The 26,790-nt window shown below is 42.9% G+C and overlaps 1 protein-coding gene across 2 annotated transcripts in view; it reads left to right on the top strand.

Annotated features, from left to right (window-relative positions):
• Positions 1–26,790, top strand: part of BRCA1 (BRCA1 DNA repair associated) — a 589,423-nt gene that overhangs the window by 551,032 nt on the left and 11,601 nt on the right. For both annotated transcript variants that reach the window (XM_073608372.1, XM_073608370.1), the window contains 2 exons: positions 24–78; positions 8,993–9,066. In XM_073608372.1, coding sequence (XP_073464473.1) covers positions 24–78; positions 8,993–9,066 — 129 coding nt within the window. The remainder of the gene's footprint in view (positions 1–23; positions 79–8,992; positions 9,067–26,790) is intronic.

The raw sequence follows: 26,790 nt of genomic DNA, 5'->3' as shown, positions 1-26,790 counted from the left end.
CTCTTTATTGTTTTTATTTTCAGCTGCTGTCTGATTATGAGATTTGTTGTCTGGGAAGTTTCAAAGATATGACTCGAGGTGAGTTCCTATGATGAAACTGGTACTAACTATAGGATGGACATGTTCTGCTTTCCAGTAACAACTGGTATGGGTGACCATATGGGTAAAATGCTTTCTATCTGTCTCAAGAAAGAAGCACAGCTTGCAGTATTTTTGTAATATAAGCATCCTGAACTGGCATCCTTTTCCTTAAATGAGATGCTGGCCTGCTGAAGATGCACTGTTGGAAGAATCGTGAATATGTAGTATAATTTCCTTCTGCCCTGCTGTTGTTAACATGTTGCCATGGTAGCAGTGTCATCCTAATCATTGGCAACATGTCAACAAACCTTGAAGCAATATATCTTCTATGCATGCAGCCAGCTGTGTTTATACAGCCTGTGCATACAGCAGCTCCTAGTTTAAGAACCAGCCATTGAGTTACAAGTCCTCCTGTGCATAGAGCTCAGTCTACAGAGCAACCAGAATCTTCTCCTTTTTTAATGAACTACCCTTATAAAGCAGAATTTTCACACTCACAGTCTGCACTTCAGGCCTTTGGTGTAAGTCTTGAATGATTGGTATTGACAGAAGAATCTCAAGCAATGTGGTTGCGCCTACTAGCTGCCATAGGCCTTAAAAGCAGTAGGATGTGCAAGTAAGTACAATGCAACCACTCTCCGGCATTAATAGCTGTCAGGTCTGTAAACACAAATGGTTGCTTTAGGTGGCTGTGCATATAGCTTATGTAGAAGGGGACGGCACACTGCATACACCTGTCAGTTGACCAAGGCAAAAGAAAAGCAATGTAAGTATCCCAAGATACTTTTGGAAGGCATGGACCGGGTTTATCTGCCTGGATGCTGCCTCGCAGGTGGGAGGTGGTGATCAAACAATTGCATAGTAAATTTAGTGAAAGGTGGTGTGTTTTTTTAGGCATCAATATTTATACCCTGTAGTTCCCTTTTTCTTTCTAGATCCTAGTTCTCGTGGTGGTGGTGAGACATGGACATCACACAGCTCCCCTAAGTCCCAAAGTGTTGGTGCCTGTTTTAGGAGATCAACTAGTTTGCATATTAACAAACATCATAGTTCTAGAAACTGAAAAGGAATGTTGGTGCCATACATTTAGAGATCTAAATAGATCTTGCTAGCCTTATACCAATGATTCTAGTATTGAATGTTTTATGGGTATAATAAGCCTTATCTACCTTTTATAGTAAGAAGTTGTCAGTATGAACTCAGTCAGCTTACAAAAAACTTCTGTTCCAGCCCTGTATAATTAGTATCTAATGCTCTTCAGTACACTGGAATAATAATATAGTATAATAGAGTATAACACTTATTCCCTTTCCAGTGGCAGCCAGAACCATTGCTCACTTTTGCCTACTAATGTGGACAGGCCCTTAAAATCAAGGATAATGCAGGTACAGCGATGGCTGCTGATCCTGCATTGTAGATAAAGATGTCGACAAGAAAGGTAGCTGCACAGCCACAAAAAAGAGAAGTGACTGCATGAGGCCAGAGATCAGTACCAAAAACTGATAGTGAAGGAGGAAGGGTGCCGACAAGACTTGAGGTCTGTGAATTTTGTGACACAGCAGTGCTGACTCACAGGGCATGGATATCTGTAACAGAATTCAAGGAAGTAAATGTGTGGGTATCTTCACAACGTAAGTTTACAAACTTCAAGACTGTTATAAAATCGTATATTTATTTCCACGTTGTATTTCAAATTCTGACCATAGATACACTTCAAACATTGCTGGATGACAGCAGCAGCCGCCAGGCAAGGGACTCAGAAGAGGACACCTAACTGCTAAATAGCATGGCCACGGTAGACAGAACTACTACTATTCAGTCTGGGTCTGGACCGTGGTCCACCATTAAGTGATCCCTGTACTAAACCTTTAACCTTTTGCTAAAACAGATAGTGTTTAAATCTGGTACAATTGAAGAGATTATATCTGCTCTGCACTGTACAGACAGGATTGATTTTGGTAAACGCAGCTTCCCAGCACCTTCATTACAAACACCACTAAGTTGAATATTTCCTTGCTGAAAGTTCCACAAAAGAGCAGATGATATTTTCAAATTATATATTTTTTAAGTTTTGCTTTTTGAATGGGGGCATGTAACAAAAATTAAATAGGTATTATCCCAATGTGGCTGAAAAAATTGAAATATTGTTTAACCACATCAATACCGCCAAATTAATATATACAGCCTCTGAGTGCAGACTGTTAGACATTTATTGTAAATATAAAGAGTTGGGGGAGTTGAGAAACAGGCACATATTACAGTCCGGTGGATGGAAGCTGCACAGGTCTGGGCTGGGAGCCGTCACTGCTGCTTGTGGGGCTGTCCTAACCAGCAGGATTCTGGTAAGATGGAGGAAAGCCAAGGGCAGGTGCTGGAGCATAAGCTGGAATGCAGCAGCGACCTTGATGACGTCACCGGTGTACTCGTCTCGGAGCATGCGCGCTAAGGAGATACACACAGTGCACGCTCCTTTCTCAAGCTGCTGTACTGGGGCTGCGGAGTGCCTTATATGTGGCTTACTTTGCAGTACAGAAAGCTTGAAAAAGGAGCACGTAATGTGTGTATCTCCTTAGTGCACATGCTCCGAAACTCGCCGCGAGCACGCTGAGGACATCGTCCTTGTCGCCACTGCGTTCCAGCTTGTGTTCCAGCCCTCGCCCTTGGCTTTACCAGTATCCTGCCGGCCAGGACAGCCCCATGAGCGGCAGTGACGGCGCCCAGACCTTTGCAGCTTCCATCCACCAGACTGTAATATGTGCCTATTTCTCATCTCCTCCATGTGAGTTTTCTCTTTATATTTACAATAAATGTCTAACATTCTACTCTGAGGCAGGCGCCTGTATCTTCTCTTTTTGCATGTCTGGAGACCACTTCCACTCTCTTCCCCCCCCCCCCCCCCCCAGGCCGGCCCTGATGTAATTGACTCTGTCTCTTCCATTCAACACACATGGCCTAGAGCTCAAAGGACTTTTATAGACATTGTATCTAATTAGACACATTTCTGCTTGCGCCACTACCCACATGTTTGTATTGAGGTGGTTATACTGGAATTATGATTGCAGCTACAGTCACGATCACAATATTTTTTTTTTACAGCAGGCAATTCTCTTTTTAGTACAGGCAGCGGAAGGGGATTCAACAGCCCCCCACCCCGCTGGTACCTTTCCCACGCTCACTTGGCCCACCGGGGGGGCTTGGGACCAGTACGACCGGTCTGATCGCATACACTGAGAGGAATGGAGAGAGCAGAAGTCTCCCCCCCCCTCTCTGGCGTCAGAAATTAGAAGCGACGAGGAGTTAGTCACTCCCGGCATCAGTTTGTGTATTTACAAGCCCATGCTATCACAAGAGATGTTGATCCCTTGTGATATTAATAAAGTTCATAAAAAGCTCCTCCATCCCCTGTGCTCACTCGCAAAGGGAAATTTGCACATAGGTCCCAGACGCAGGGCAGGAGGGGCACATGCCCTGGGTGACGTGTCTAGGGTGGTCGCCGCCAGGAGTTTCGTCACCCGCACTGGGAAGCACTGCTCTAAGGGTGTCACTTCCGCCCAATCAAATGTAATGGACAGGCAACGCCCGCTGCATAGTTTGCCAAATACCGGAGAACCAAATAGGAGGGAGACTGCCCATCAGCACTATAGAAAGGCATGCCAGAGCGACGATTCAGCATGGGAGAGCCTTTGTGGAACTGGAAGTCATTTATTAGGAAAGGAAGAGGGGTTTGTGTGCAGAAGGCCCTAGACTAGAAAGTTGAGGTTGGTATGGCAAAGGATTGGGGGCCTGGGGGGGGGGGTGCAGAGAAGGCCCTGGACTAAGGAGGGTGTGGAGGAGGCCCTGGGCTGGTGGGGTGCAGTGGAGGCCCTGGGCTGAGGTGGGCGTGCAAAGGAGGCCCTGGGGGGGTTCAGACGAGGACCTGGACTGGTGGGGGCCTTGGGCTGATGGGGGGAGCAGAGGAGACCCTGGGCTGGGGGGGTACAGAGGAGGCCCTGGACTGAGGAGGGTGCAAAGGAGGCCTTGACCTTGGGTGCAAAGGAGACCCTGGACTTGGGGGGGTGCAGAGGAGGCCATAGCTTGGGGGGGGGGGTGCGGAGGAGGCCCTGGGGGCTGGAGAGGGTGCAGAGGAGGCCCTGGTGTAGGAGGCGGGGGTGCGGAGGGGGCCCTGCTTGCGCTGGGACGATGATCGCAACCATATGGTCAGGACCTGCTCACATGCCTGAACCAGCACCCAGCTCAGCCTGAGCCCGCTGCTCCCATCCCCTCCACCGCCCAGTGCAGTGTTTCAGTGAATGAGGAGGGGGGGGGTAGAGCAGAGAGCCAGAGACTGATAGTCACCAGCTCTCTGCTCAGTGAGGACTGAGTGATCGGTAGTGTGTGATTACTCAGTTCTCAGCCTTAGAGCCGCCGGGGGGGCAGATGCAGCATCCGCCTACGTAAGTATGATTTAAAAAAAAATGCCCATACCCGACATCGCCTCTTTCCTGCTATCTAGCCCACTGTACTGTCTTTTACATTCCCTGCTGACCACACCCACAGTTTTGGCGCGGGGTCGCAATATTGCCACATACCATTTTTCTTGGGGGGTGGGGGGACAGGTGCAAAAAAATGATCAGCCCTGGGTGCCAGATGTGCTGGCTTTGCCACTGGGCCCACACGCATATGTAAATGGCGATTACACCAAATGTGTCACTGTGTACATCCAAGAGCAATAATTCTAGCACCAGACCTCCTGTGTAACTCTAAATTGGCAACCTGTAAAGGCTTTTAAAGCATCGCAGATAGATTATTTAACTTTACATAGTTTGTCGCCATTCCACAGGCATGCGCAATTTTAATTTCCATAGTTTTTATTGATTATAAAAGTTAACAATTGACATCAGCAGCTATAGTGTAAGCGTTACAAATGGAACTTAAAATGTATAATATATATATAGTATAACATGTATATAGTATGTTGTCAGCTGGATGCTTCTATGATGTTCTGAAGAATTATAACTTTATTTATCTTAAACTAGAACTGAGGATAACAAAAAAACATAGTTATACTATGAACAGACTAAAATTTAAAAGGAATACGAAAAAAGAAGAATATATAAGAAAAGATAATATTGTTACACAGTCCGACTTATTCAAAATGTATTGTGGTCATTATTATTTTATTACTTGACTTGACCTTTATCGCTTGGTTTATACCATTAGGTCCATTGTTTCCATCGGGAACTCATACCCTGATTATTACCCTGGGCTGCCGCGAACATTAGCTCATAGGTGGCGTGTGTATTAGTTGTCTCCACTACTTCTTTTACTGAGGGCGGTCTTATATCATTCCAGTGTCTCATTATTGACACTGTAGTGCTAAGGAGAATATGGGTTACTATGGTTCTCGAAGCTGCTGGAATGTGGTCTATACCTAGGGATAAGATGGCCATGCCTGCAGAAAAAGGAACCTGTGTCCCTACAATTTTTGAGACTAGCCTAAATATTTTGGGCCAAAAAGCATGTAAAGCTGGACATGTCCACAATATATGGTGCAGCGTGCCAGTACATCCGCAGTTCCTCCAACATAGCTTGAGAGTCAAATTTTGAGATTCGGTAAGATGTTAGATACCAGCGTAGCAGTATTTTGTGGGAAGTCCCCATAAGTTGACACACTCGGTCGCTGCGTATGTAATTATGTCATGTGCAGTGCTTTTTGCCATTGTTGGTCTGCAATGTAATTCGCGCCTATATCTTTTTTCTTTTTTTCATTTTTTTTTTATTAATAAACACTAATAAAACTAAAAATGTTACTAGCCTTGCCATCAGGTGTCTGTCTCGTCCCCATGCTTTTATGGGTGTAGATTTTGTGAAATTATTTTTGTTATTCAAAATCTTGTAGAATAACGAGATACCCTTGATATTAGTGGAGGGATTTGTGAGGTACAAGGCTACTCTCCATGGAAGCAGAGTAGAGGTGTGGGGGTTGGCGTGAAGGAAATGGATATATTGAAGGTATCTATATTGGTCACATTCTTCTATACCATATGCTAATTGTAAGGCCCTAAACGTTTTCGGTGTAGGGCCCACCATAAGGTCTTCAACTGCTTTTATGCCCTTAGCTGTCCAGTGTGATATGCGTAGATCTGGGATGATCAAGGGTATAATTGATATGGTAAGTGGAAGGGTTTTAGTGTGGCCACTATTGGGTGGGTGACAAGGTTGTATTTTTATGTGTGTGGAGGTTGCTGATCAATAGTAGATCATATACAGTCAGGTCCATAAATATTGGGATATCTACACAATTCTAATCTTTTTGGCACTATACACCACCACAATGGATTTGAAATGAAACAAATAATTTGAGGGTATTTACATCCAAATCAGGTGAACGGTGTAGGAATTACAACAGTTTGTATATGTGCCTCCCACTTTTTAAGGGACCAAAAGTAATGGGACAGATCAACAATCATCCATCAAACTTTCACTTTTTAATACTTTGTTGCAAATCCTTTGCAGTCAATTACAGCCTGAAGTCTGGAACGCATAGACATCATCAGACCCTGGGTTTCATCCCTGGTGATGCTCTGCCAGGCCTCTACTGCAACTGTCTTCAGTTCCTGCTTGTTCTTGGTGCATTTTCCCTTCAGTTTTGTCTTCAGCAAGTGAAATGCATGCTCAGTCGGATTCAGGTCAGGTGACTGAGTTGGCCATTGCATAACATTCCACTTTTTTTCCTCAAAAAACTCTCTGGTTGCTTTCGCAGTATGCTTCGGGTTATTGTCCGTCTGCACTGTGAAGCGCCGTCCGATGAGTTCTGAAGCATTTTGCTGAATATGAGCAGATAATATTGACCAAAACACTTCAGAATTCATCCTGCTGCTTTTGTCAGCAGTCACATCATCAATAAATACAAGAGAACCAGTTCCATTGGCAGCCATACATGCCCACGCCATGACACTACCACCACCATGCTTCACTGATGAGGTGGTATGCTTTGGATCATGAGCAGTTCCGTTCCTTCTCCATACTCTTCTCTTCCCATCACTCTGGTACAAGTTGATCTTGGTCTCATCTGTCCATAGGATGTTGTTCCAGAACTGTGAAGGCTTTTTTAGATGTTGCTTGGCAAACTCTAATCTGGCCTTCCTGTTTTTGAGGCTCACCAATGGTTTACATCTTGTGGTGGACCCTCTTTATTCACTCTGGTGAAGTCTTCTCTTGATTGTTGACTTTGACACACATACACCTACCTCCTGGAGAGTGTTCTTGATCTGGCCAACTGTTGTGAAGGGTGTTTTCTTCACCAGGGAAAGAATTCTTCGGTTATCCACCACAGTTGTTTTCCGTGGTCTTCCGGGTGTTTTGGAGTTGCTGAGCTCACCGTTGTGATGTTCCAAACAGTTGATTTGGCCACACCTAATGTTTTGGCTATCTCTCTGATGGGTTTGTTTTGTTTTTTAAGCCTAATGAAGGCTTGCTTCACTGAGAGTGACAGCTCTTTGGATCTCGTATTGAGAGTTGACAGCAACAGATTCCAAATGCAAATAGCACACTTGAAATGAACTCTGGACCTTTTATCTGCTCCTTGTAAATGGGATAATGAGGGAATAACACACACCTAGCCATGGAACAGCTGAGCAGCCAATTGTCTCATTACTTTTGGTCCCTTAAAAAGTGGGAGGCACATATACAAACTGTTGTAATTCCTACACCGTTCACCTGATTTGGATGTAAATACCCTCAAATTTAAGCTGAAAGTCTGCAGTTAAAGCACATCTTGTTCGTTTCATTTCAAATCCATTGTGGTGGTGTATAGAGTCAAAAAGATTAGAATTGTGTCGATGTCCCAATATTTATGTACCTGACTATATTATTACCAGGAACTTGTGATTTCTCTAGTTCCAACCATCTAGAGTCATGTGATTGGGGAAACCAAGACTTTACCTGTGAGAGAATCAAAGCCGTGTGATAATCTTTTAGTAGTACATGTCCTACTCCTCCAGCTCTCCTTGATGCTATTAGTTTTTTAAATGCTCATCTAGCCCTTTTACCTTGCCACAGATACCTATTCATTAAGGATTGGGCGCTGGAGAAGAAGGAATTTGGGACTGGTATTGGTAGAGTCCTAAACAAATAGTTTAACTGCAGCAGTACTATCATCTTGAACACTGCCAAAAGTCCTGACCATGACAATTCTACCTTCGTGATATCTTGGAGTTTCCCGCTTAATATACCAAGGAATGGAGTGTAATTGGCCATAACTAGATTTGCTAATGTCATCCCCAAATATTTTATCCCATCAGCCTTCCAGGCGTATGGGAACCTTGAGCTATGTTTTGTTTGTAGTAGTGGGTCAATGCCCAAACCCATTATATATGATTTAATTTCGTTAACTTTATAGCATGATATATGAATATCGCGTGACATGAAAAGAAACTGCAACACCCACCATTTTATTCTCTAGGGCCTTTGCTTAAAAGTATATAATGTTTACAGCAGGGGTCTCAAACTAGCGGCATTCTAGCTGTTGCAGAACTACAAGTCCCATCATGCCTCTATGGGAATCATGCTTGTAACTGTCAGCCTCGCAATGCCTCATGGGAATTGTAGTTCTGCAACAGCTGGAGGGTCACCAGTCTAAGTATTTTTCTAGCAAAAATAAAAAAAAACTGATTTTTACATGTATGATAGAAATGTCAAAATTGGCCTGGGGGTCAAGTGGTAAAGAGAGGTGGAAGTGCTTGTTGTTACCCATCATTGACGCCCTGCTTGACTCATTTGTAGCCTTGGACTATTTACAGATACCTTCAAAAAAGGAAATTTAAGATGTCGTGGTGGCAAATTGAATCACCACTTAACGACAAATTACATTACTAAAATGCATTTTTGGAACATTATAATTAGCTAATGTTTTGCACCTTCTTTATTGTAGAAAATCTGGAATGGATGGTGTCCCTATGTGGAGCTTCCTTGGTAAAGGAGCCTCAGATGTTTAAACATAAGGAGGTGAGTACATTAAGCAAACAGACCATATTTTTGCAATTCGGATATATTTTATTAATATTCTCAAAATACAGTGCTCCTTATAAATCAGACAAACTCATACTAAAATAAAGTGCAACAGTGCATTAATACAACACATAAATATATTGCAAAGTGCATTCACCATAATATGATAGCGCTATCCAATTATGTACTGCAAAACAGTGCTTCAAAGAAGGTCCATTCAAAATACAAATCCTAAAAATAATAAGTCCATTTCAATGTAATGTGTAGATTTCACTTTATAAAGTGCTCAGTGCATTTTGTGCAATAAAATCGTTCCTTAATATAATAGTTCGTTCCGTGCTTCAATCCACCACCGTGAATCACCACCACACTGGAGAACTTACCAAATGGCTATGACCTCTCATTTTAGGAGTAAGGTCTCAATGTGCTTTGTCCCACAAGGGGTTATAACATCCAGGGCATTACCTTTTCTTTCTCACAGCATGACCATCAGTACCATAAAATCAGAGGGGAGAAAAATGCTGACGGTGTAAAACCTTTTATTACTGCAATAGATTACATAAAGCATCAATCAATGTGCTCACATTGTACTGTGCATTCCACCCTGCACCTGGGTATAACAGCTTTTTGTTGTTGCTGGCCGGCTTCACTATACTGCTGTGCAAGCGCCGTCCGTGCTTCATATCTCATTGCTTCTGGGTGGCTCCAACAGAACAACACTGCTTCCTGTAACTCCGTCCTGACTTATGTTTATTCGTACACCTCCTGAAGACGTTAGTACAACAAAACATATGTCCGGGAGTTACAGTAAACGGTGTCGTTGTGTTGGAGACACCCAGAAGCAGTGAGATATCAAGCACCTCTCCTCTGGTCTCCAGTGCAGCCAGACACAGATCGGTCTGATCAGCTGCTTCCCTGGCCGGTAACAGCCAGGTAAACAAAGAACCAAAACTGGAAGTGACTAAATCCTCGCTGCTTTGGTTTCTGGGGTCACAGAGAGGGACCACTCTCCTGGCCAGGATGGTCCCAGGCTCCCCGATCGAACAGGAGAGCCCTGGAAAGACAGCTGCGGGGGACCCCCTTCTGCCAACCACAGAAGTGATCGCGTGGCTGTACAGCAACTCAATTCAAAAATGCGTCAAGTGTGCTCTCTAGTGGAACACAGAAAAAATAAGAGGGGTCTCTTGACATTTGGCTTGGTCCTCAACTTTGCTGAAACACTAGCTTTGCCACTGGCAATAATACGCAATGTCCCTGCTCCTGCCTGGCATTGTCCGTATGGCTGGCTTGATGCTTTTGCAAAATGGTGTTCCCAAACGGCTGCTCTGTACAAATAGGAAGTGGCTGGTGCTGCGCTGTCCTAGTTCTCTATTCTTTTCTTGTACATTGTGAACCTTCACTGCCTCTACCCCAGTGCCCAGCTAACACTTTATAAATGTCTCACTAACGCACCATAAATTCTATAGGCGCTTTTAAGGTGCGGATTCAGAGCATTACGACTGAAGTCTATGGAGGCAGCTGACAATCATCGATGCCTCATAAAAGCGATATGTTGCTTCATTTTTGGTGCAACGCTACCACTCCTGTGTGTACTGCAATAGCGGATATGAGGCTTAAAAAATCCTGAAAAAATGCCACTTAACCGCATGGTATTGACGCACACGTAAGCGAGCCCTAAAACTCCTAGTTTAGGCAACAAGCTTTGTGAGCTGTCAGCTCTTATGTCTAGGGACAACTTGGACTTTGTTGCAATTACAGAGACATGTTCAAATGACTGGGAAATAACTATACCAGGGTACACACTATACAGGAAAGACAGAATAGAAAAGAGGGGAGGTGGAGTTTCCATATATGTCAAAAATAGCTTAATGCTAACGTTTTCTAACCACTTTAGCCCCAGAAGATTTTCCTGCTTAATGACTGGGCCATTTTTTGTGATACGGCACTGCGTTGCTTTAACTTACAATTGCGCGGTCGTGCGACACTGTACCTAAAGAAATGTGCATCTTTTTTTTTTCCCACAAATAGAGCTTTCTTTTGGTGGTATTTGATCACTTCTGCGTTTTTTATTTTTTGCACTATAAACAAAAAGTGACAATTTTGAAAAAAAACACAATTTTTTACTTTTTGCTATAATTAAGATTCCAATTAAAAAAAAAAAAAAATTCTTCCTCAGTTTAGGCCAATATATAATCTTCTACATATTTTGGGTAAAAAAAAATTTGCAATAAGCATATATTGGTTTGCACAAAAGTTATAGCATCTACAAAATAGGGGATAGATTTATGGCATTTTAATTATTATTATTTTTTTTTACTATTAATGGCAGTAATCTGCGATTTTTATCGGGATTGCGACGAGCACGTAGGACACTTGACACTTTTTTGGGACCAGTGACATTTATACAGCGATCAGTGCTATAAAAATGCACTGATTACTGTATAAATGTCACTGGCAGTGAAGGGGTTAACACTAGGGGGCGAACAAGGGGTTAAATGTGTTCCCTGGGTGTGTTCTAACTGTGAGGGGGAATGTGGCTGACTAGAGGAGAAGAGAGATCGTTGTTCCTACTTAGGAACACACGATCTGTCTCCCCTCCCCTGACAAAACTGGCATTTGTGTCTTTACACACACAGATCCTGGTTCTCTATCTGTCACGAGCGATCGCGGGTGCCCGTCAGTCATCGCACCTGGCGGGCACTCGCATCAGCTCCAGAGAACGCTTTGGGCACGTGCGCCGCTGGAGGCGTCTTAAAGAGCCGACGTACAGCTACGACGGCTCACGCAAGGGGAGCCAACCTGCCACAGTATAACTGCGGCGGCTGGTCCAGAAGCAGTTAAAAAAACAAATGAACTACTTGAAACCCTCTAGATATGCCTTCCAACCAGAGAGGGATCTTCCATAGAATTGGCTAGTATATAGAACCCCAGGACAGACTAAAGATTATGATAACTTGTTGAATGACGAGATAACTCAAAGGAGACGTTAAAATTATGAGTGACTTCAACATGCCTGACATTAAGTGGAAGTGTCCACCATGGTTGACTGTAGGCAAGACACACTTGTCTTTGTACTCCTCACCTGGTTGCAGCCACACACGCTTTACGCCATCTGAACCAAATAATTTTATCTTGGTCTCATCAGACCACAGGACATGGTTCCAGTAATCCATGTCCTTAGTCTGCTTGTCTTCAGCAAACTGTTTGCAGGCTTTCTTGTGCATCATCTTTAGAAGAGGCTTCTTTCTGGGATGGCAGCCATGCAGACCAATTTGATGCAGTGTGCGGCGAGCAGTGAGCTAAAGTTTAGAAAAGCAAAGGTATTCATTCCAGAGTTCTTAAAGAACTTTGAGGTATAGTTGTTGAACCATTAACTGATCTTTTAACCAGTCTTTTTTAACGGCAGAATTACCCTATGACTGGCGGACAGCTAATATTGTACATAGTCATAAGAAATGTTGCAATGTAGAAGCTGGCAATTACAGGCTAGTGAGTTTAACATCTCTTGTAGTCAAGGTAATGGGATCACTTTACGTTGATCTCTTAAAAACACACCCAAATCAGTATGTCTTTTATGAGGGCAGATCATTTATTTTTTTACTATATCATCAATGTTTTGGACCAGGGTGTTGGTGTGGGCATACCCTATTTTGATTTCAGCAAAACATTTCGTTCAGTTACACATAATGATCTAATAAAAAGTTGTATAACCACTTCAGCCCCGGACTATTTGGCTGGTCAAAGACCAGAGGACTTTTTACAATTTGGCACTGCGCTGTTTTAACTGGTAATTGCGCGGTCATGCAATGTTGTACCCAAACTAAATTTGTGTCCTTTTTTTCCCACAAATTGAGCTTTCTTTTGATGGTATTTGATTGCCTCTGCGATTTTTATTTTTTGCAATATAAACGGAAAAAGAACGAAAATTTTGAAAAAAAAAGATTATTTTCTACTTTTTGTTATAAGAAACATCCAATAAACTCAATTTTAGTCATGCATTTAGGCCAAAATGTATTCAGCCAAATGTCTTTGGTAAAAAAAATGTCAATAAGCGTATATATATTAGTTTGCACAAAAGTTATAGCGTCTACAAACTAGGGTACATTTTCTGGAATTTACGCAGCTTTTAGTTTATGACTGCCTATCTCATTTCTTGAGGTACTAAAATGGCAGGGCAGTACAACCCCCCCCCCCCCCCCCAAATTACCCCATTTTGGAAAGTAGACACCCTAAGGAAATTGCTAAGAGGCATTTTGAGCCCATTGAATATTTTATTTTTTTGTCCTAAGTGATTGAATAATGAAAAAAATAAAAAATAAAAAATAAAACATTTGTTTACAAAAAGTTGTCACTAAATGATATATTGCTCACACATGCTATGGTTATATGTGGAATTGCACCCCAAAATACATTTTGCTGCTTCTCCTGAGTATGGGGTACCACATGTGTGGGACTTTTTGAAAGCCTAGCCGCGTACGGGGCCCTGAAAACCAGTCACCGCCTTCAGGCTTTCTAAGGGCGTAAATTTTTGATTTCACTCCTCACTACCTATCACAGTTTTGAAGGCCATAAAGTGCCAAGATGGCACAAAACCCAGCCAAATGGCCCCATTTTGGAAAGTAGACACTCCAAGCTATTTGCTGAGAGGCATGTTGAGTCAATGGAATATTTTATATTTTGCCACAAGTTGCAGGAGAATTACAAACTTTTTTTTTTTTTTTTTTAGCACAAAGTTGTCACTAAATGATATATTGCTCAAACATGCCATGGGCATGTGTGGAATTACACCCCAAAATACATTCTGCTGCTTCTCCTGAGTACGGGGATACCACATGTGTGGGACTTTTTGGGAGCCTGGCTGCGTACTGGGCACCGAAAACCAATCACCGCCTTCAGGATTTCTAAGGGCGTAAATTTTTGATTTCACTCCTCACTACCTATCACAGTTTTGAAGGCCATAAAATGCTAAGATGGCACAAACCCCCCCCCCAAATGACCCCATTTTGGAAAGTAGACACCCCAAGCTATTTGCTGAGAGGCATGGTGAGTATTTTGCAGCTCTCATTTGTTTTTGAAAATGAATAAAAGTAAAGAAAAATGTATTTTTTTTTCTCTGTTCAATTTTCAAAACTTTGACAAAAAACAAGATCTGCAAAATACTCACCATACCTCTCAGCAAATAGCTTGGGGTTTCTACTTTCTAAAATGGGGTAATTTGGGGGGGGGGTTGTGCCATCTGGGCATTCCATGGCCTCCGAAACTGTGATAGGTAGTGAGGAGTGAAATCACAAATTTACACCCTTAGAAAGTCTGAAGGCGGTGCTAGATTTTCGGGGTCCCGTACGCGGCTAGCCTCCCAAAAAGTCTCATGCATGTGGTATCCCCGTACTCAGGAGAAGCAACAGAATGTGTTTTGGGGTGTAATTTCACATATGCCCATGGCATGTTTGACCAATATACCATTTAGTGACAACTTTGTGCAAAAAAAAAGAAAAATTGTCACTTTCCCGCAACTTGTGTCAAAATATAAAATATTCCATGGACTCGACATGCCTCTCAGCAAATAGCTTGGGGTGTCCACTTTCCAAAATGGGGTCATTTGGCGGGGTTTTGAACTGTCCTGGCATTTTATGCACAACATTTAGAAGTTTATGTCACACATCACACACTCTTCTAACCACTTGAAGACAAAGCCCTTTCTGACACTTTGTTTACATGAAAAAATTATTTTTTCTTGCAAGAAAATTACCTTGAACCCCCAAACATTATATATTTTTTAAAGCAAAGACTCTACAGATTAAAATAGTGGGTGTTTGTTTATTTTTTTCACACAGTATTTGCGCAACGATTTTTCAAACGCATTTTTTTGGGAAAAAACACTTTTTTTTATTTTAATGCACTAAAACACACTATATTGCCCAAATGTTTGATGAAATAAAAAAGATGATCTTAGGCCGAGTACATGGATACCAAATACGACATGCTTTAAAATTGCGCACAAATGTGCAGCGGCGATAAACTACATACATTTTTTAAAAGCCTTTAAACGCCTACAGGTTACTACTTTAGATTTACGGAGGTGGTCTACTGCTAAAATTACTGCCCTCGATCTGACCTTCGCGGTGATACCTCACATGCATGGTGCATTTGCTGTTTACATATGACGCCAGACCGACGCTTGCGTTCGCCTTTGCGCGAGAGCAGGGGTGCCCCTTTCTTTTTTTTTTCTTTTTTTTTTTGTTATCATTTTTATTGTTATCTCAGGGAATGTAAATATCCCCTATGAAAGCAATAGGTAGTGACAGGTACTCTTTTTTTGAAAAAATTGGGGTTTATTAGACCCTAGATCTCTCCTCTGCCCTCAAAGCATCTGACCACACCAAGATTGGTGTGATAAAATGCTTTCCCAATTTCCCAATGGCGCTGTTTACATCCGGCGAAATCTAAGTCATGAATTGCTCGTATCTTCCGGTTTCTTAGGCTATAGAGATGATTGGAGCCATTCTGGTCTCTGATCAGCTCTATGGTCAGCTGGCGGAACCACTGGCTGCTTTCTCAGGGTCCCTGTTGGGACAGGAGAGCCAGAGAAAACCATGGAAGACAGTGGGGGGGACATTCCCTCCCACTGCTTGTAAAAGCAGTCTAGAGGCCAATTTACCTGCTAGGATTGCTTTTACATGAAAGCCGACCGCTGGCTGAAAAGAATGATACCAAGATGATACCTAAACCCGCAGGCATCATTCTGGTATAACCACCCAAAGTCCAGCAACGTACCAGTTGTTGGGCATATATTGTAATCTTTTTTTCATGCAGCCTGTGGGCTGAACCAAAAAAATAGATTGATCGGTGGTATGCCCACCATTAGAATACCTCCCTTCATACACCCACTTCTAGTGATGGGCATACATGCACCATTTTGTTTTTATCTGTGGTGGTGAAATCACCTCCTTACAGCGCTGGAGTCACGGCTTTATGTATCGTGGGAGCAAACGCTATTGCTGTCAAGATAATTAAATCCGCGCTGCAGTTGAATGGCGTACCTGCTAAGCAAATGATTGTTAACAATAAAACAAAGTAACATTACAGTAAAACATACCATACCTGTAAAGCAAATACAAAAAAAAACCATAAAAAATTATACATTTTTTAACGCAACCTGTGCCTAAAATATATATATGCCGAAGCATGGGGGCATCTGCCCCAAAAGTTAGGAGCAAATCACTCCTCCACCCCTTCTGCCCCCATGCTTCGTCATATATGCTCTTTTTTTTAACTGTGATGGTGAAATCACCTCCGACAGCGCTGGAGTCACGGCTTTATGTATCGTGGGAGCAAACGCTGTTGCTGTCAAGATGAATAAATCTGTGCTGCAGCTGAATGGCGTACCTGAAAACAAAAAAATGGTTAACAATTAAACACAATAAAACATTGCAGAATAGAATACAGTAAAAAAGAGCAGAACAATAGAGAGAGAACAATAAAACAACAACTATTTTTTTTTTTTTTTTTTTTTTTTTTTTTTTTTTTTATTATTTACTTTTTTTTTTTTTTTGTAACTGTAACAGTTCGGGTCTCTCAAAATGCGATGGCATCTTGGGAGACCCTGTGAAAGTGTGCCTAGTCTGTGCAATGCTGTACCCTAGGCTAATACTCAACTAGTGTATGATAGCGTTCAAAATAGGGTTGTCCCGATACCACTTTTTTAGGACCGAGTACAAGTACCGATACTTTTTTTCAAGTACTCACCGATACCGATTACCGATACTTTTTTTTAATGTCACGTGACAGGTTTTTTTTTTTTTTTTGAGGGGGGGGGGGGGGGGTTGGGGTGGGGGTGGGGGTATAGTGAACGGTGTCTGTGTGTGTGTTTTTGTTTTGGTTTTTTTCATTTACATTTATTATTTTTTACATTTTTTTTTTTATTCTTTATTGTGTGTGTTTTTTTTTTTTTTTTTAATCAGCCCTGTTGGGGGGCTTTGGTGAGATATCAGGGGTCTTAACAGACCTCTGATATCTCCCCCTTGAGACAGAGAAATAGACTGAGGATAGAGATTCCCCAGTTCCTTTCTCTGCAGCCTCAGCTGCACTGAGAATGAATGGAGAGAAGACAACGGCTTCTCTCCATTCATAAACTGACACATTGTAATCACAGGAGGTTACAATGTTTCAGTTATGTGAATGGAAAGAGTCAGCTGACTCTCTCCATACACACAGCGGAGAGAGACAGCAGAACGGAGGGGACTGACGAAGAGAGAGGGGGACAACGGAAAGCCGGAACGGATGGGCACAGCGGAGGGGGACAGAGGAACGCATGGGGACAGCGGAGGGGGACAGAGCAAAGAAGGAGGACAGCGGGGGGGGGACAGAGGAACGGAGGAGGACAGCGGAGGGGGACAGAGCAAAGAAGGAGGACAGCGGGGGGGGACAGAGGAACGGAGGGGGACACAGCAATGGAGCAGGACAGCGGAGGGGGACAGAGGAACGGAGGAGGACTAAGGAGGAGGAGGTGACAGTCAGCGGTGATCGCGTGTGGGGGAATTACAAGCACCGATCACCGCTGTATGTCACTAAGCAGCTGAAAGCCGCAGGGGGAGAAGCTTGTAACTCCCCCACACGTCCATCACCGCTGACAGTCAAGGTATCGGCGGAAGCATCGGGAGCATTTGCCCGAGTACAAGTACTTGGGCAAATGCTTGGTATCGGTGCCGATACCGATACTAGTATCGGTATCGGGACAACCCTAGTTCAAAACATTCACAAATGCAAAGACCAGGATTGTCAGGACAGGATGGACAAAAATAGCGAGTGTCACACCTATATCTGCGCTTTCCGCAGACACGACATTTTCTTTGGGGGGCCTCGTTGGGTAGGGGTACTCGGGAGGACAAATGCCTCTCATGCAGCCGGCTTACTGCATTTGAATTGAGAAGGTGAGGTGGAGCACCGTCTGGAAACAGAAGGGCTCTGACGATCTCTTCCTGGAATTTAAGGAAGGATCCAGTCCGTCCTGAAGCTCTGTATGGCACATGAGCATTCAGCAAAGTCAATTGAAATAAGTATACAGACACTTTTTTATACCAGCGTCTGGCTTTACGGTCAACTAGGTACGGCGCCAACAACTGGTCGTTTAGGTCCACCCCTCCCATATTGAGGTTATATTCGTGGACACAGAGGGGTTTCTCCAGAACACCAGTTGCCGTAGTAATTTGGACTGTCGTGTCTGCATGAAGGGAGGTAAGAACGAAAACATTCTTATTATCCTTCCACTTCATAGCGAGCAAGTTATTACACTTCAAGCAGGCTCTCTCCCCCAGCCTAAGACGGGAATCTACAAGCCGCTGGGGAAAGCCCCGGCGATTAGATCGCACGGTGCCGCATGCTCCAATCTGAAGATCAAACAAGTGACTAAAAAGTGGCACACTCGTATAATAGTTGTCCACAAACAATTGGTACCCCTTTCCGAATAAGGGCGACACCAAGTCCCACACAATCTTGCCAGCGCTTCCTATGTAGTCAGGGCAGTTTGTCGGCTCTACGTGACTATCTCTTCCCTCGTAAACCATAAAACTACATGTATAGCCTGTGGCCCTGTCACAGAGCTTATACATCTTGACCCCGTATCTGGCACGCTTGCTGGGAAGATACTGTTTGAATGACAGGCGGCCAGAAAACTTAATCAGGGACTCATCAACGCAGACAACTTGATGGGGAGTAAACAAGTCTGCAAAACGTTGGTTGAAGTGGTTTACGAGGGGGCCGAATTTTGTAGAGCCGATCGTATCCAGGGTCTCCACGAGGACGACAGAGTTCATTGTTGTTAAAGTGCATGAACCGCAAAATCTGCTCATATCGTGCCCTGGCCATGGAAGCAGATAGCACGGGCATATGATGAATTGGGTCAGTGGACCAATATGACCGCAACTCACTCTTTTTAGTTATGCCCATGTCGAGAGATAGGTCTTAAATTCGGAAACCGTAATTGGTTTCCAATCTCTGGCAAGGGAGGACTGGGGATTAGTGCTGATGTATTAACCAGCATACAAATTGCTTTGGTCCACAATAGATCTACAGAGATCTTCGGTGAAAAACAGCAAATAAAAATCAAGTGACGTAAAATCAACTGTTTCCACCTGAATGCCAGGTTGGCCAGTGAATGGGGGAAGTACGGGTGCTACAGAGATTGTAGATTTATATTGTATAAATTTGTACTGATTACTCTTCTTTTAGGCCTCGTAGTCCTTTTCCCGTTTTTTCCCCTTCTCTTTCCCCCTTTTTTGTAGTCCACTTTTCCACATTGCACTCACTGAATCTTTCCATATTCTTCATCTTTGTCCCTGTTTCCACAGTCACACACATTTACGGATGTCATGTGTATATTTTTTTAGCCTTTTCTACTTTGGTTTCCACTTTTAGGTCTCCTCGATATTTAGCATTCCGTATACATTGTCATTTTTTGTATATTGGCCCTTCCCCATACTAGCTCATCTTCTTCATATACATATATTTTTCATTACACCGTTCCTATATATATATATATTTATATATATATATAATATATACATTTTTTTATGTATAATTTCATATTTATATATTCTCTATAATATCACCATTTCATCCTTTATCTCTATATATTTTTTTATAGTACTTTTTCTTCCACTTATTTATTATTATTTCTTAGTTTATTTTTTTTTTTTTTTTTTTTTTTTTTTATATTTATTTTTATTTTCATTTTTATACATATATTTTTCATTATTTAGCCCTTTTTCCATTTTTCCATTATTTCCATTTATTTCTTATTATTTTTCATTTATCACTTATTATTTATTATTATTATTATTTTTTATATTTTTTTATATTCATATATTTTTTTTTATTATTTTTTATATATTCTTTTTTATTATTATTTTTCATTATTTTTTATTTTTATTTTTCTTTTCATTATCTCCTTTTTTAATTTTATTTACGCATTTTTTTACTTTTTGTTTTTTCTATTCTTATTGTTTTTTAGCATTTTTTCTTTCTTTTTCTTCATTTTTTCTCTTTTCTATCTCATTCTATCTTCGGTATGAATTCTTAACAGTCTAGTTCCCTTTCTTATTTGTATTATCACTCGTTGTCCCTTTAATGATTTCCTTTAACATTACTAGTACTTCCTGTTCTGGGTGACGCCGTCGCTTAGCGACGGTCTCCAGTTCTTCTATATAAATTCTGCCCACTCTATCAGCCCATTAGATCTGAGGAAAATGTGGATGCATTGAAACGCGTCATCTGACACGTCCATACGACACTTCCGCTGCTCCCCCTCCAGTGTCAGGTGCGCTCCACGCTGGTCCTCATACGGTTCCTGTTCCTGGTTTGGTGCTCGATCACACGCCGGCTCCACCTTGCGGACATTTGGGTCCCATCTTACCTTCCATAGCTTATTACCCACCAGCTGAGGATCACGTACTGTGGACAGCCTTCCCCTAGCGCCTTGGAACACCTTTGGATCCTGCACTGGAAGCAGCTGACATGACGTCTCTGGGCTATCTACATGCTTTTATGTGCCTGATTTTAACTGAACTATTGTGAGTAGCCATTTGGCCGTTGTTTTTACCATTTTTATTAGAATCACGTTTTTTGATACTGCACTTAGATTGGCGGACCTTGTCTTTTTCCACTATTGTCTTCCAGAGTTTTGCTTCGACTCCCAAGGGAGCTGCCGCTGGTGTTCAGTATTATTTTCATTTGACTTTTTATCACATCTTGCCCTTTTGGGACTCCCTAGCCATATCACATATGCGTTTTGTATCATTACAATTCACACGCCTATTGTTGCCCCACGCGGTCTCCTCTGGACATTGTGGACCTTTGGGACTTTATTTTATCGTATTTGGTTATTGTTTGCTTTGCATGTTTTGGTGACATCTTGCGCCATTTTCTCCTTTTTTACGGGTGCTGCAGAAGTGGTGGGCTCCCAATTAGGATTGGCGAATTCTGCAGGAAGGACACTATGGGCACGATGGGCCTGTCTTTGTCTTCTTGGTGGCAGCGGGACACTACTTGTGCTTGCCACCTCGCCAGATTGAACTGCACTTATGGGACTCACCACGTCACCATGTGTTACTGCAGTGCTGGATGTACGACCAGGGTGTACTAGGCTGCTGCGTTTTTGGGAACGCAGATTAGTGCCAGAAGCGTCAGATTAGTGCCAGTACCGCTAACACCAACGCAAGCAGCATACACCTCCCTTAGTGGTATAGTATCTGAACGGATCGATATCTGATCTGATCAGATCTATACTAGCGTCCCCAGCAGTTTAGGGTCCCCAAAAACGCAGTGTTAGTGGGATCAGCCCAGATACCTGCTAGCACCTGCGTTTTGCCCCTCGGCCCAGCCCACCCAAGTGCAGTATCGATCGATCACTGTCACTTACAAAACACTAAACACATAATTGCAGCGTTCACAGAGTCAGCCCTGATCCCTGCGATCGCTAACAGTTTTTTGGTAGCGTTTTGAATCAGTTGCTAACAGTCAGGAGTTTTTTTTGCCTGTGAGTCTCACTAGTGTACCACTAAATTTAGAGCCCAAAATGGCAAATCGAAGGTACACTAGTGAAGAGGCCTACACGTTTCTGAGCATGACAGATAGTGAAGAGGAAGTCACTCATCTGTCAGATTCAGTCTCAGAATATGAACCTGTAGACAGCAGCGGCTCCATGACAGATAGCTCTGAAGACGGAGTTGTGGTCCCTCCCAAGGTCAGGCGTACCAGACCTCGAACTACTTCTTCCGTCCTTGATGTGCAAGAACCGCAGGTCCCTCGTATGGAGCAGAGCAGTACTAGCGCCGCTATTCCTTCTGGTGAACTGGCAAGCACCAGCGGCCTAGTACACCCTGGTCGTACATCCAGCAGTGCAGTAACACTTGGTGACGTGGTGAGTCCCATAAGTGCAGTTCAAGCTGGTGAGGTGGCAAGCACAAGTAGTGTCCCGCTGCCACCAAGAAGACGAACACAGGCCCATCGTGCCCATAGTGCCCTTCTTGCTGCATTCGCCAATCCGAATTGGGAACCCACCACTTCTGCAGCACCCGTACTTCCCCCATTCACTGGCCAACCATGTGGAAACAGTTGATTTTAGGCCACTTGATTTTTATTCGCTGTTTTTCACCGAAGATCTCTATAGATCTATTGTGGACCAAAGTAATTTGTACGCTGGTCAACACATCGCCACTATTCCCCAGTCCTCTCTTGCCAGAGATTGGAAACCAATTACAGTTTCCGAATTTAAGATCTTTCTGGGCCTTTCCCTCAACGTGAGCATAACTAAAAAGAGTGAGTTGCGGTCATATTAGTCCACTGACCCAATTCACCATATGCCCTTGTTCTCTGCCTCCATGACCAGGGCACGATACGAGCAGATTTTGCAGTTTATGCACTTCAACAACAATGAACTCTGTCGTCCTCGTAGAGACCCTGAATACGATCGGCTCTACAAAATTTGGCCCCTCGTAAACCATTTCAACGTTTTGCAGACTTGTTTACTCCCCATCAAGTTGTCTGCGTTGATGAGGCCCTGATTAATTTTTCTGGCCGCTTGTCATTCAAACAGTACCTTCCCAGCAAGCGTGCCAGATACGGGGTCAAGATGTATAAGCTCTGTGACAGGGCCACAGGCTATACATGTAGTTTTATGGTTTACGAGGGCAAAGATAGTCACATAGAGCCGACAAACTGCCCTGACTACATAGGAAGCGCTGGCAAGATTGTGTGGGACTTGGTGTCGCCCTTATTCGGAAAGGGGTACCACTTATATGTGAACAATTATTACACGAGCGTGCCACTTTTTAGTCACCTTTTTGATCATCAGATTGGAGCATGTGGCACCGTGCAACCTAATCGCCGGGGCTTTCCCCAGCGGCTTGCAGATTCCCGTCTTAGGCTGGGGGAGAGAGCCTGCTTGAAGTGTAATAATTTGCTCGCTATGAAGTGGAGGGATAATAAGAATGTTCTCATTCTGTCCTCCCTTCATGCAGACACGACGGTCCAAATTACTACAGCGACTGGTGTTGTGGAGAAACCCCTCTGTGTCCACGAATATAACCTCAATATGGGAGGGGTGGACCTCAACGACCAGTTGTTGGCGCCGTACCTAGTTGCTCGTAAGGCCAGATACTGGTATAAAAAAGTGTCTGTATATTTATTTTAATTGGCTTTGCTGAACGCTCATGTGCTATACAGAGCTTCAGGACGGACTGGATCCTTCCTTAAATTCCAGGAAGAGATCGTCAGAGCCCTTCTGTTTCCAGACGGTGCTCCACCTCACCTTCCCAATCCAAATGCAGTAAGCCGGCTGTATGAGAGGCATTCTCCTTATGTCCTCCCGCGTACCCCTACCCAACAAGCCCCCCAAAGAAAATGTTGTGTTTGCAGAAAACGCGGATATAGGTGTGACACCCGCTATTATTGTCCCTCCTGTCCTGACAATCCTGGTCTTTGCATTGGTGAATGTTTTAAATGCTACCATACACTAGTTGAGTTTTAGCGTAGGGTACAGCACTGCACAGACTAGGACACTTTCACAGGGTCTCCCAAGATGCCATCGCATTTTGAGAGACCCGAACCTGGAAACGGTTACAGTTATAAAAGTTACAAAAAAAAGTGAAAAAAAATATATAAAATAAAAAAAACAAAAATAGTTGTCGTTTTATTGTTCTCTCTCTATTCTCACTATTGTTCTGCTCTTTTTTAATGTATTCTATTCTGCAGTGTTTTATTGTTATTATGTTTTTATCATGTTTGCTTTATAGGTATGCAGTTTTTTTATACTTTACGGTTTACTGTGTTTTATTGTTAACCATTTTTTTGTTTTCAGGTACGCCATTCAGCTGCAGAGCGGATATATTTATCTTTATAGCAACAGCGTTTGCTCCCACGATACATAAAGCCGTGACTCCAGCGCTGTCGGAGGTGATTTCACCACCACAGTTACATACTTCAGCATATATGCCGAAGCGTGGGGGCAGCAGTGGGCGGAGGAGTGATTTGCTCCTACCTTTTGCGGGAGGATGCCCCCATGCTTCGGCATATATAAACGGTGCATGTATGCCCATCATTAGAAGTGGGTGGATGAAGGGAGGTATTCTAATGGTGGGCATACCCACTGATCAATCTCTTTTTTTCGTTCAGCCTACAGGCTGCATGAAAAAAAGTTTACAATAAATGCCCAACAAGACCAGCAACGTACTGGTGTGTTGCTAGACTTTGAGTGGTTATACCAGAATGATGCCTGCAGCTTTAGGTATCACCTTGTTATCATTCTTTTCAGCCAGCGGTTGGCTTTCATGTAAAAGCAATCCTAGCGGCTAATTAGCCTCTAGACTGTTTTTACAAGCAGTGGGAGGGAATGCCCCCCCCACCGTCTTCCATGTTTTTCTGTGGCTCTCCTGTCCCAACAGGGAACTTGAGAATGCAGCCGGTGATTCAGCCAGCTGACCATAGAGCTGATCAGAGACCAGAATGGCTCCAAACATCTCTATGGCCTAAGAAACCTAAAGCTATAAGCATTTCATGACTTCACCGGATGTAAACCGCGCCATTGGGAAAGCATTTTATCACACCGATCTTGGTGTGGTCAGATGCTTTGAGGGCAGAGGAGAGATCTAGGGTCTAATAGACCCCAATTTTTTCAAAAAAGAGTGCCTGTCACTACCTTTTGCTATCATAGGGGATATTTACATTCCCTGAGATAACAATAAAAATGATAAAAAAAAAATAAATAAAAGGAACAGTTTAAAAATAAGATAAAAAAGCAAAAAAATAATAAAGAAAAAAAAAAAAGCACCCCTGTTCCCCCCTGCTCTCGCACAAAGACGATCGCAAACGTCGGTCTGGCGTCAAATGTAAACAGCAATTGCACCATGCATGTGAGGTATCACCACGAAGGTCAGATCAAGGGCAGTAATTTTAGCAGTAGACCTCCTCTGTAAATCTAAAGTGGTAACCTGTAAAGGCTTTTAAAAATGTATTTAGTTTGTCACCACTGCACGTTTGTGCGCAATTTTAAAGCATGTCATGTTTGGTATCCATGTACTCGGCCTAAGATCATCTTTTTTACTCCATCAAACATTTGGGCAATATAGTGTGTTTTAGTGCATTAAAATTTTAAAAAGTGTGTTTTTTCCCCAAAAAAATCGCTGCGCAAACACTGTGTGAAAATAAAAATGAAACACCCACCATTTTAATCTGTTGGGCATTTACTTTGAAAAATATATATAATGTTTGGGGGTTCAAAGTAATTTTCTTGCAAAAAAAAAATTTTTTTCATGTAAACAAAAAGTGTCAGAAAGGGCTTTGTCTTCAAGTGGTTAGAAGAGTGGGTGATGTGTGACATAAGCTTCTAAATGTTGTTCATAAAATGCCAGGACAGTTCAAAACCTCCCCAAATGACCCCATTTTGGAAAGTAGACACCCCAAGCTATTTGCTGAAAGGCATGTCGAGTCCATGGAATATTTTATATTGTGACACAAGTTGCGGGAAAGAGACAAATTTTTTTTTTTTTTTTTTTTTTTGCAAAAAGTTGTCACTAAATGATATATTGCTCAAACGTGCCACATTCTGTTGCTTCTCCTGATTACGGGGATACCACATGTGTGAGACTTTTTGGGAGCCTAGCCGCGTTCGGGACCCCGAAAACCAAGCACCGCCTTCAGGCTTTCTAGGTGGCACAAACCCCCCCCCCCAAATGACCCTATTGTGGAAAGTAGACACACCAAGCTATTTGCTGAGAGGTATAGTGAGTATTTTGCAGACCTCACTTTTTGTCACAAAGTTTTGAAAAAAGAAAAAAAAAATTTTTCTTGTCTTTCTTCCGTTTCAAAAACAAATGAGAGCTGCTAAATACTCACCATGCCTCTCAGCAAATAGCTTGGGGTGTCTACTTTCCAAAATTGGGTCATGGTGGGGGGGGGGGGTTGTGCTATCTTGGCATTTTATGGCCTTGAAACTGTGATAGGTAGTGAGGAGTGAATCAAAAATGTACGCCCTTAGAAATCCTGAAGGTGGTGATTGGTTTTCGGGGCCCTGTATGCAGCTAGGCTCCCAAAAAGTCCCACACATGTGGTATCCCCGTACTCAGGAGAAGCAGCAGAATGTATTTTGGGGTGTAATTCCACATATGCCCATGGCAGGTTTGAACAATATATCATTTAGTGACAACTTTGTGCAAAAAAAAAAGTTTGTAATTTTCCCGTAACTTGTGTCAAAATATCAAATATTCCATGGACTCAACATGCCTCTCAGCAAATAGCTTGGGGTGTCTACTTTCCAAAATGGGGTCATTTGGGGGGGGGTTTGTGCCATCTTGGCATTTTATGGCCTTCAAAACTGTGATAGGTAGTGAGGAGTGAAATCAAAAATTTACGTCCTTAGGTATCCTGAAGGCGGTGCTTGGTTTTCGGGGCCCCGTACGCGGCTGGGCTCCCAAAAAGTCCCACACATGTGGTATCCCCATACTCAGGAGAAGCAGCTAAATGTATTTTGGGGTGCAATTCCACATATGCCCATGGCCTGTGTGAGCAATATATCATTTAGTGACAACTTTTTGTAATTTTTTTTTTTTTGTCATTATTCAATCACTTGGGACAAAAAAAAATAATATTCAATGGGCTCAACAGGCCTCTCAGCAATTTCCTTGGGGTGTCTACTTTCCAAAATGGGGTCATTTGGGGGGGGGGGGTTGT

This window comes from Aquarana catesbeiana, linkage group LG12, assembly GCF_042186555.1.
Source record: "Aquarana catesbeiana isolate 2022-GZ linkage group LG12, ASM4218655v1, whole genome shotgun sequence".
Lineage (NCBI taxonomy): Eukaryota > Metazoa > Chordata > Amphibia > Anura > Ranidae > Aquarana > Aquarana catesbeiana.
The sequence above is the reverse complement of the archived record's forward strand: the minus strand, read 5'-3'. Positions and strand labels throughout refer to the sequence as shown.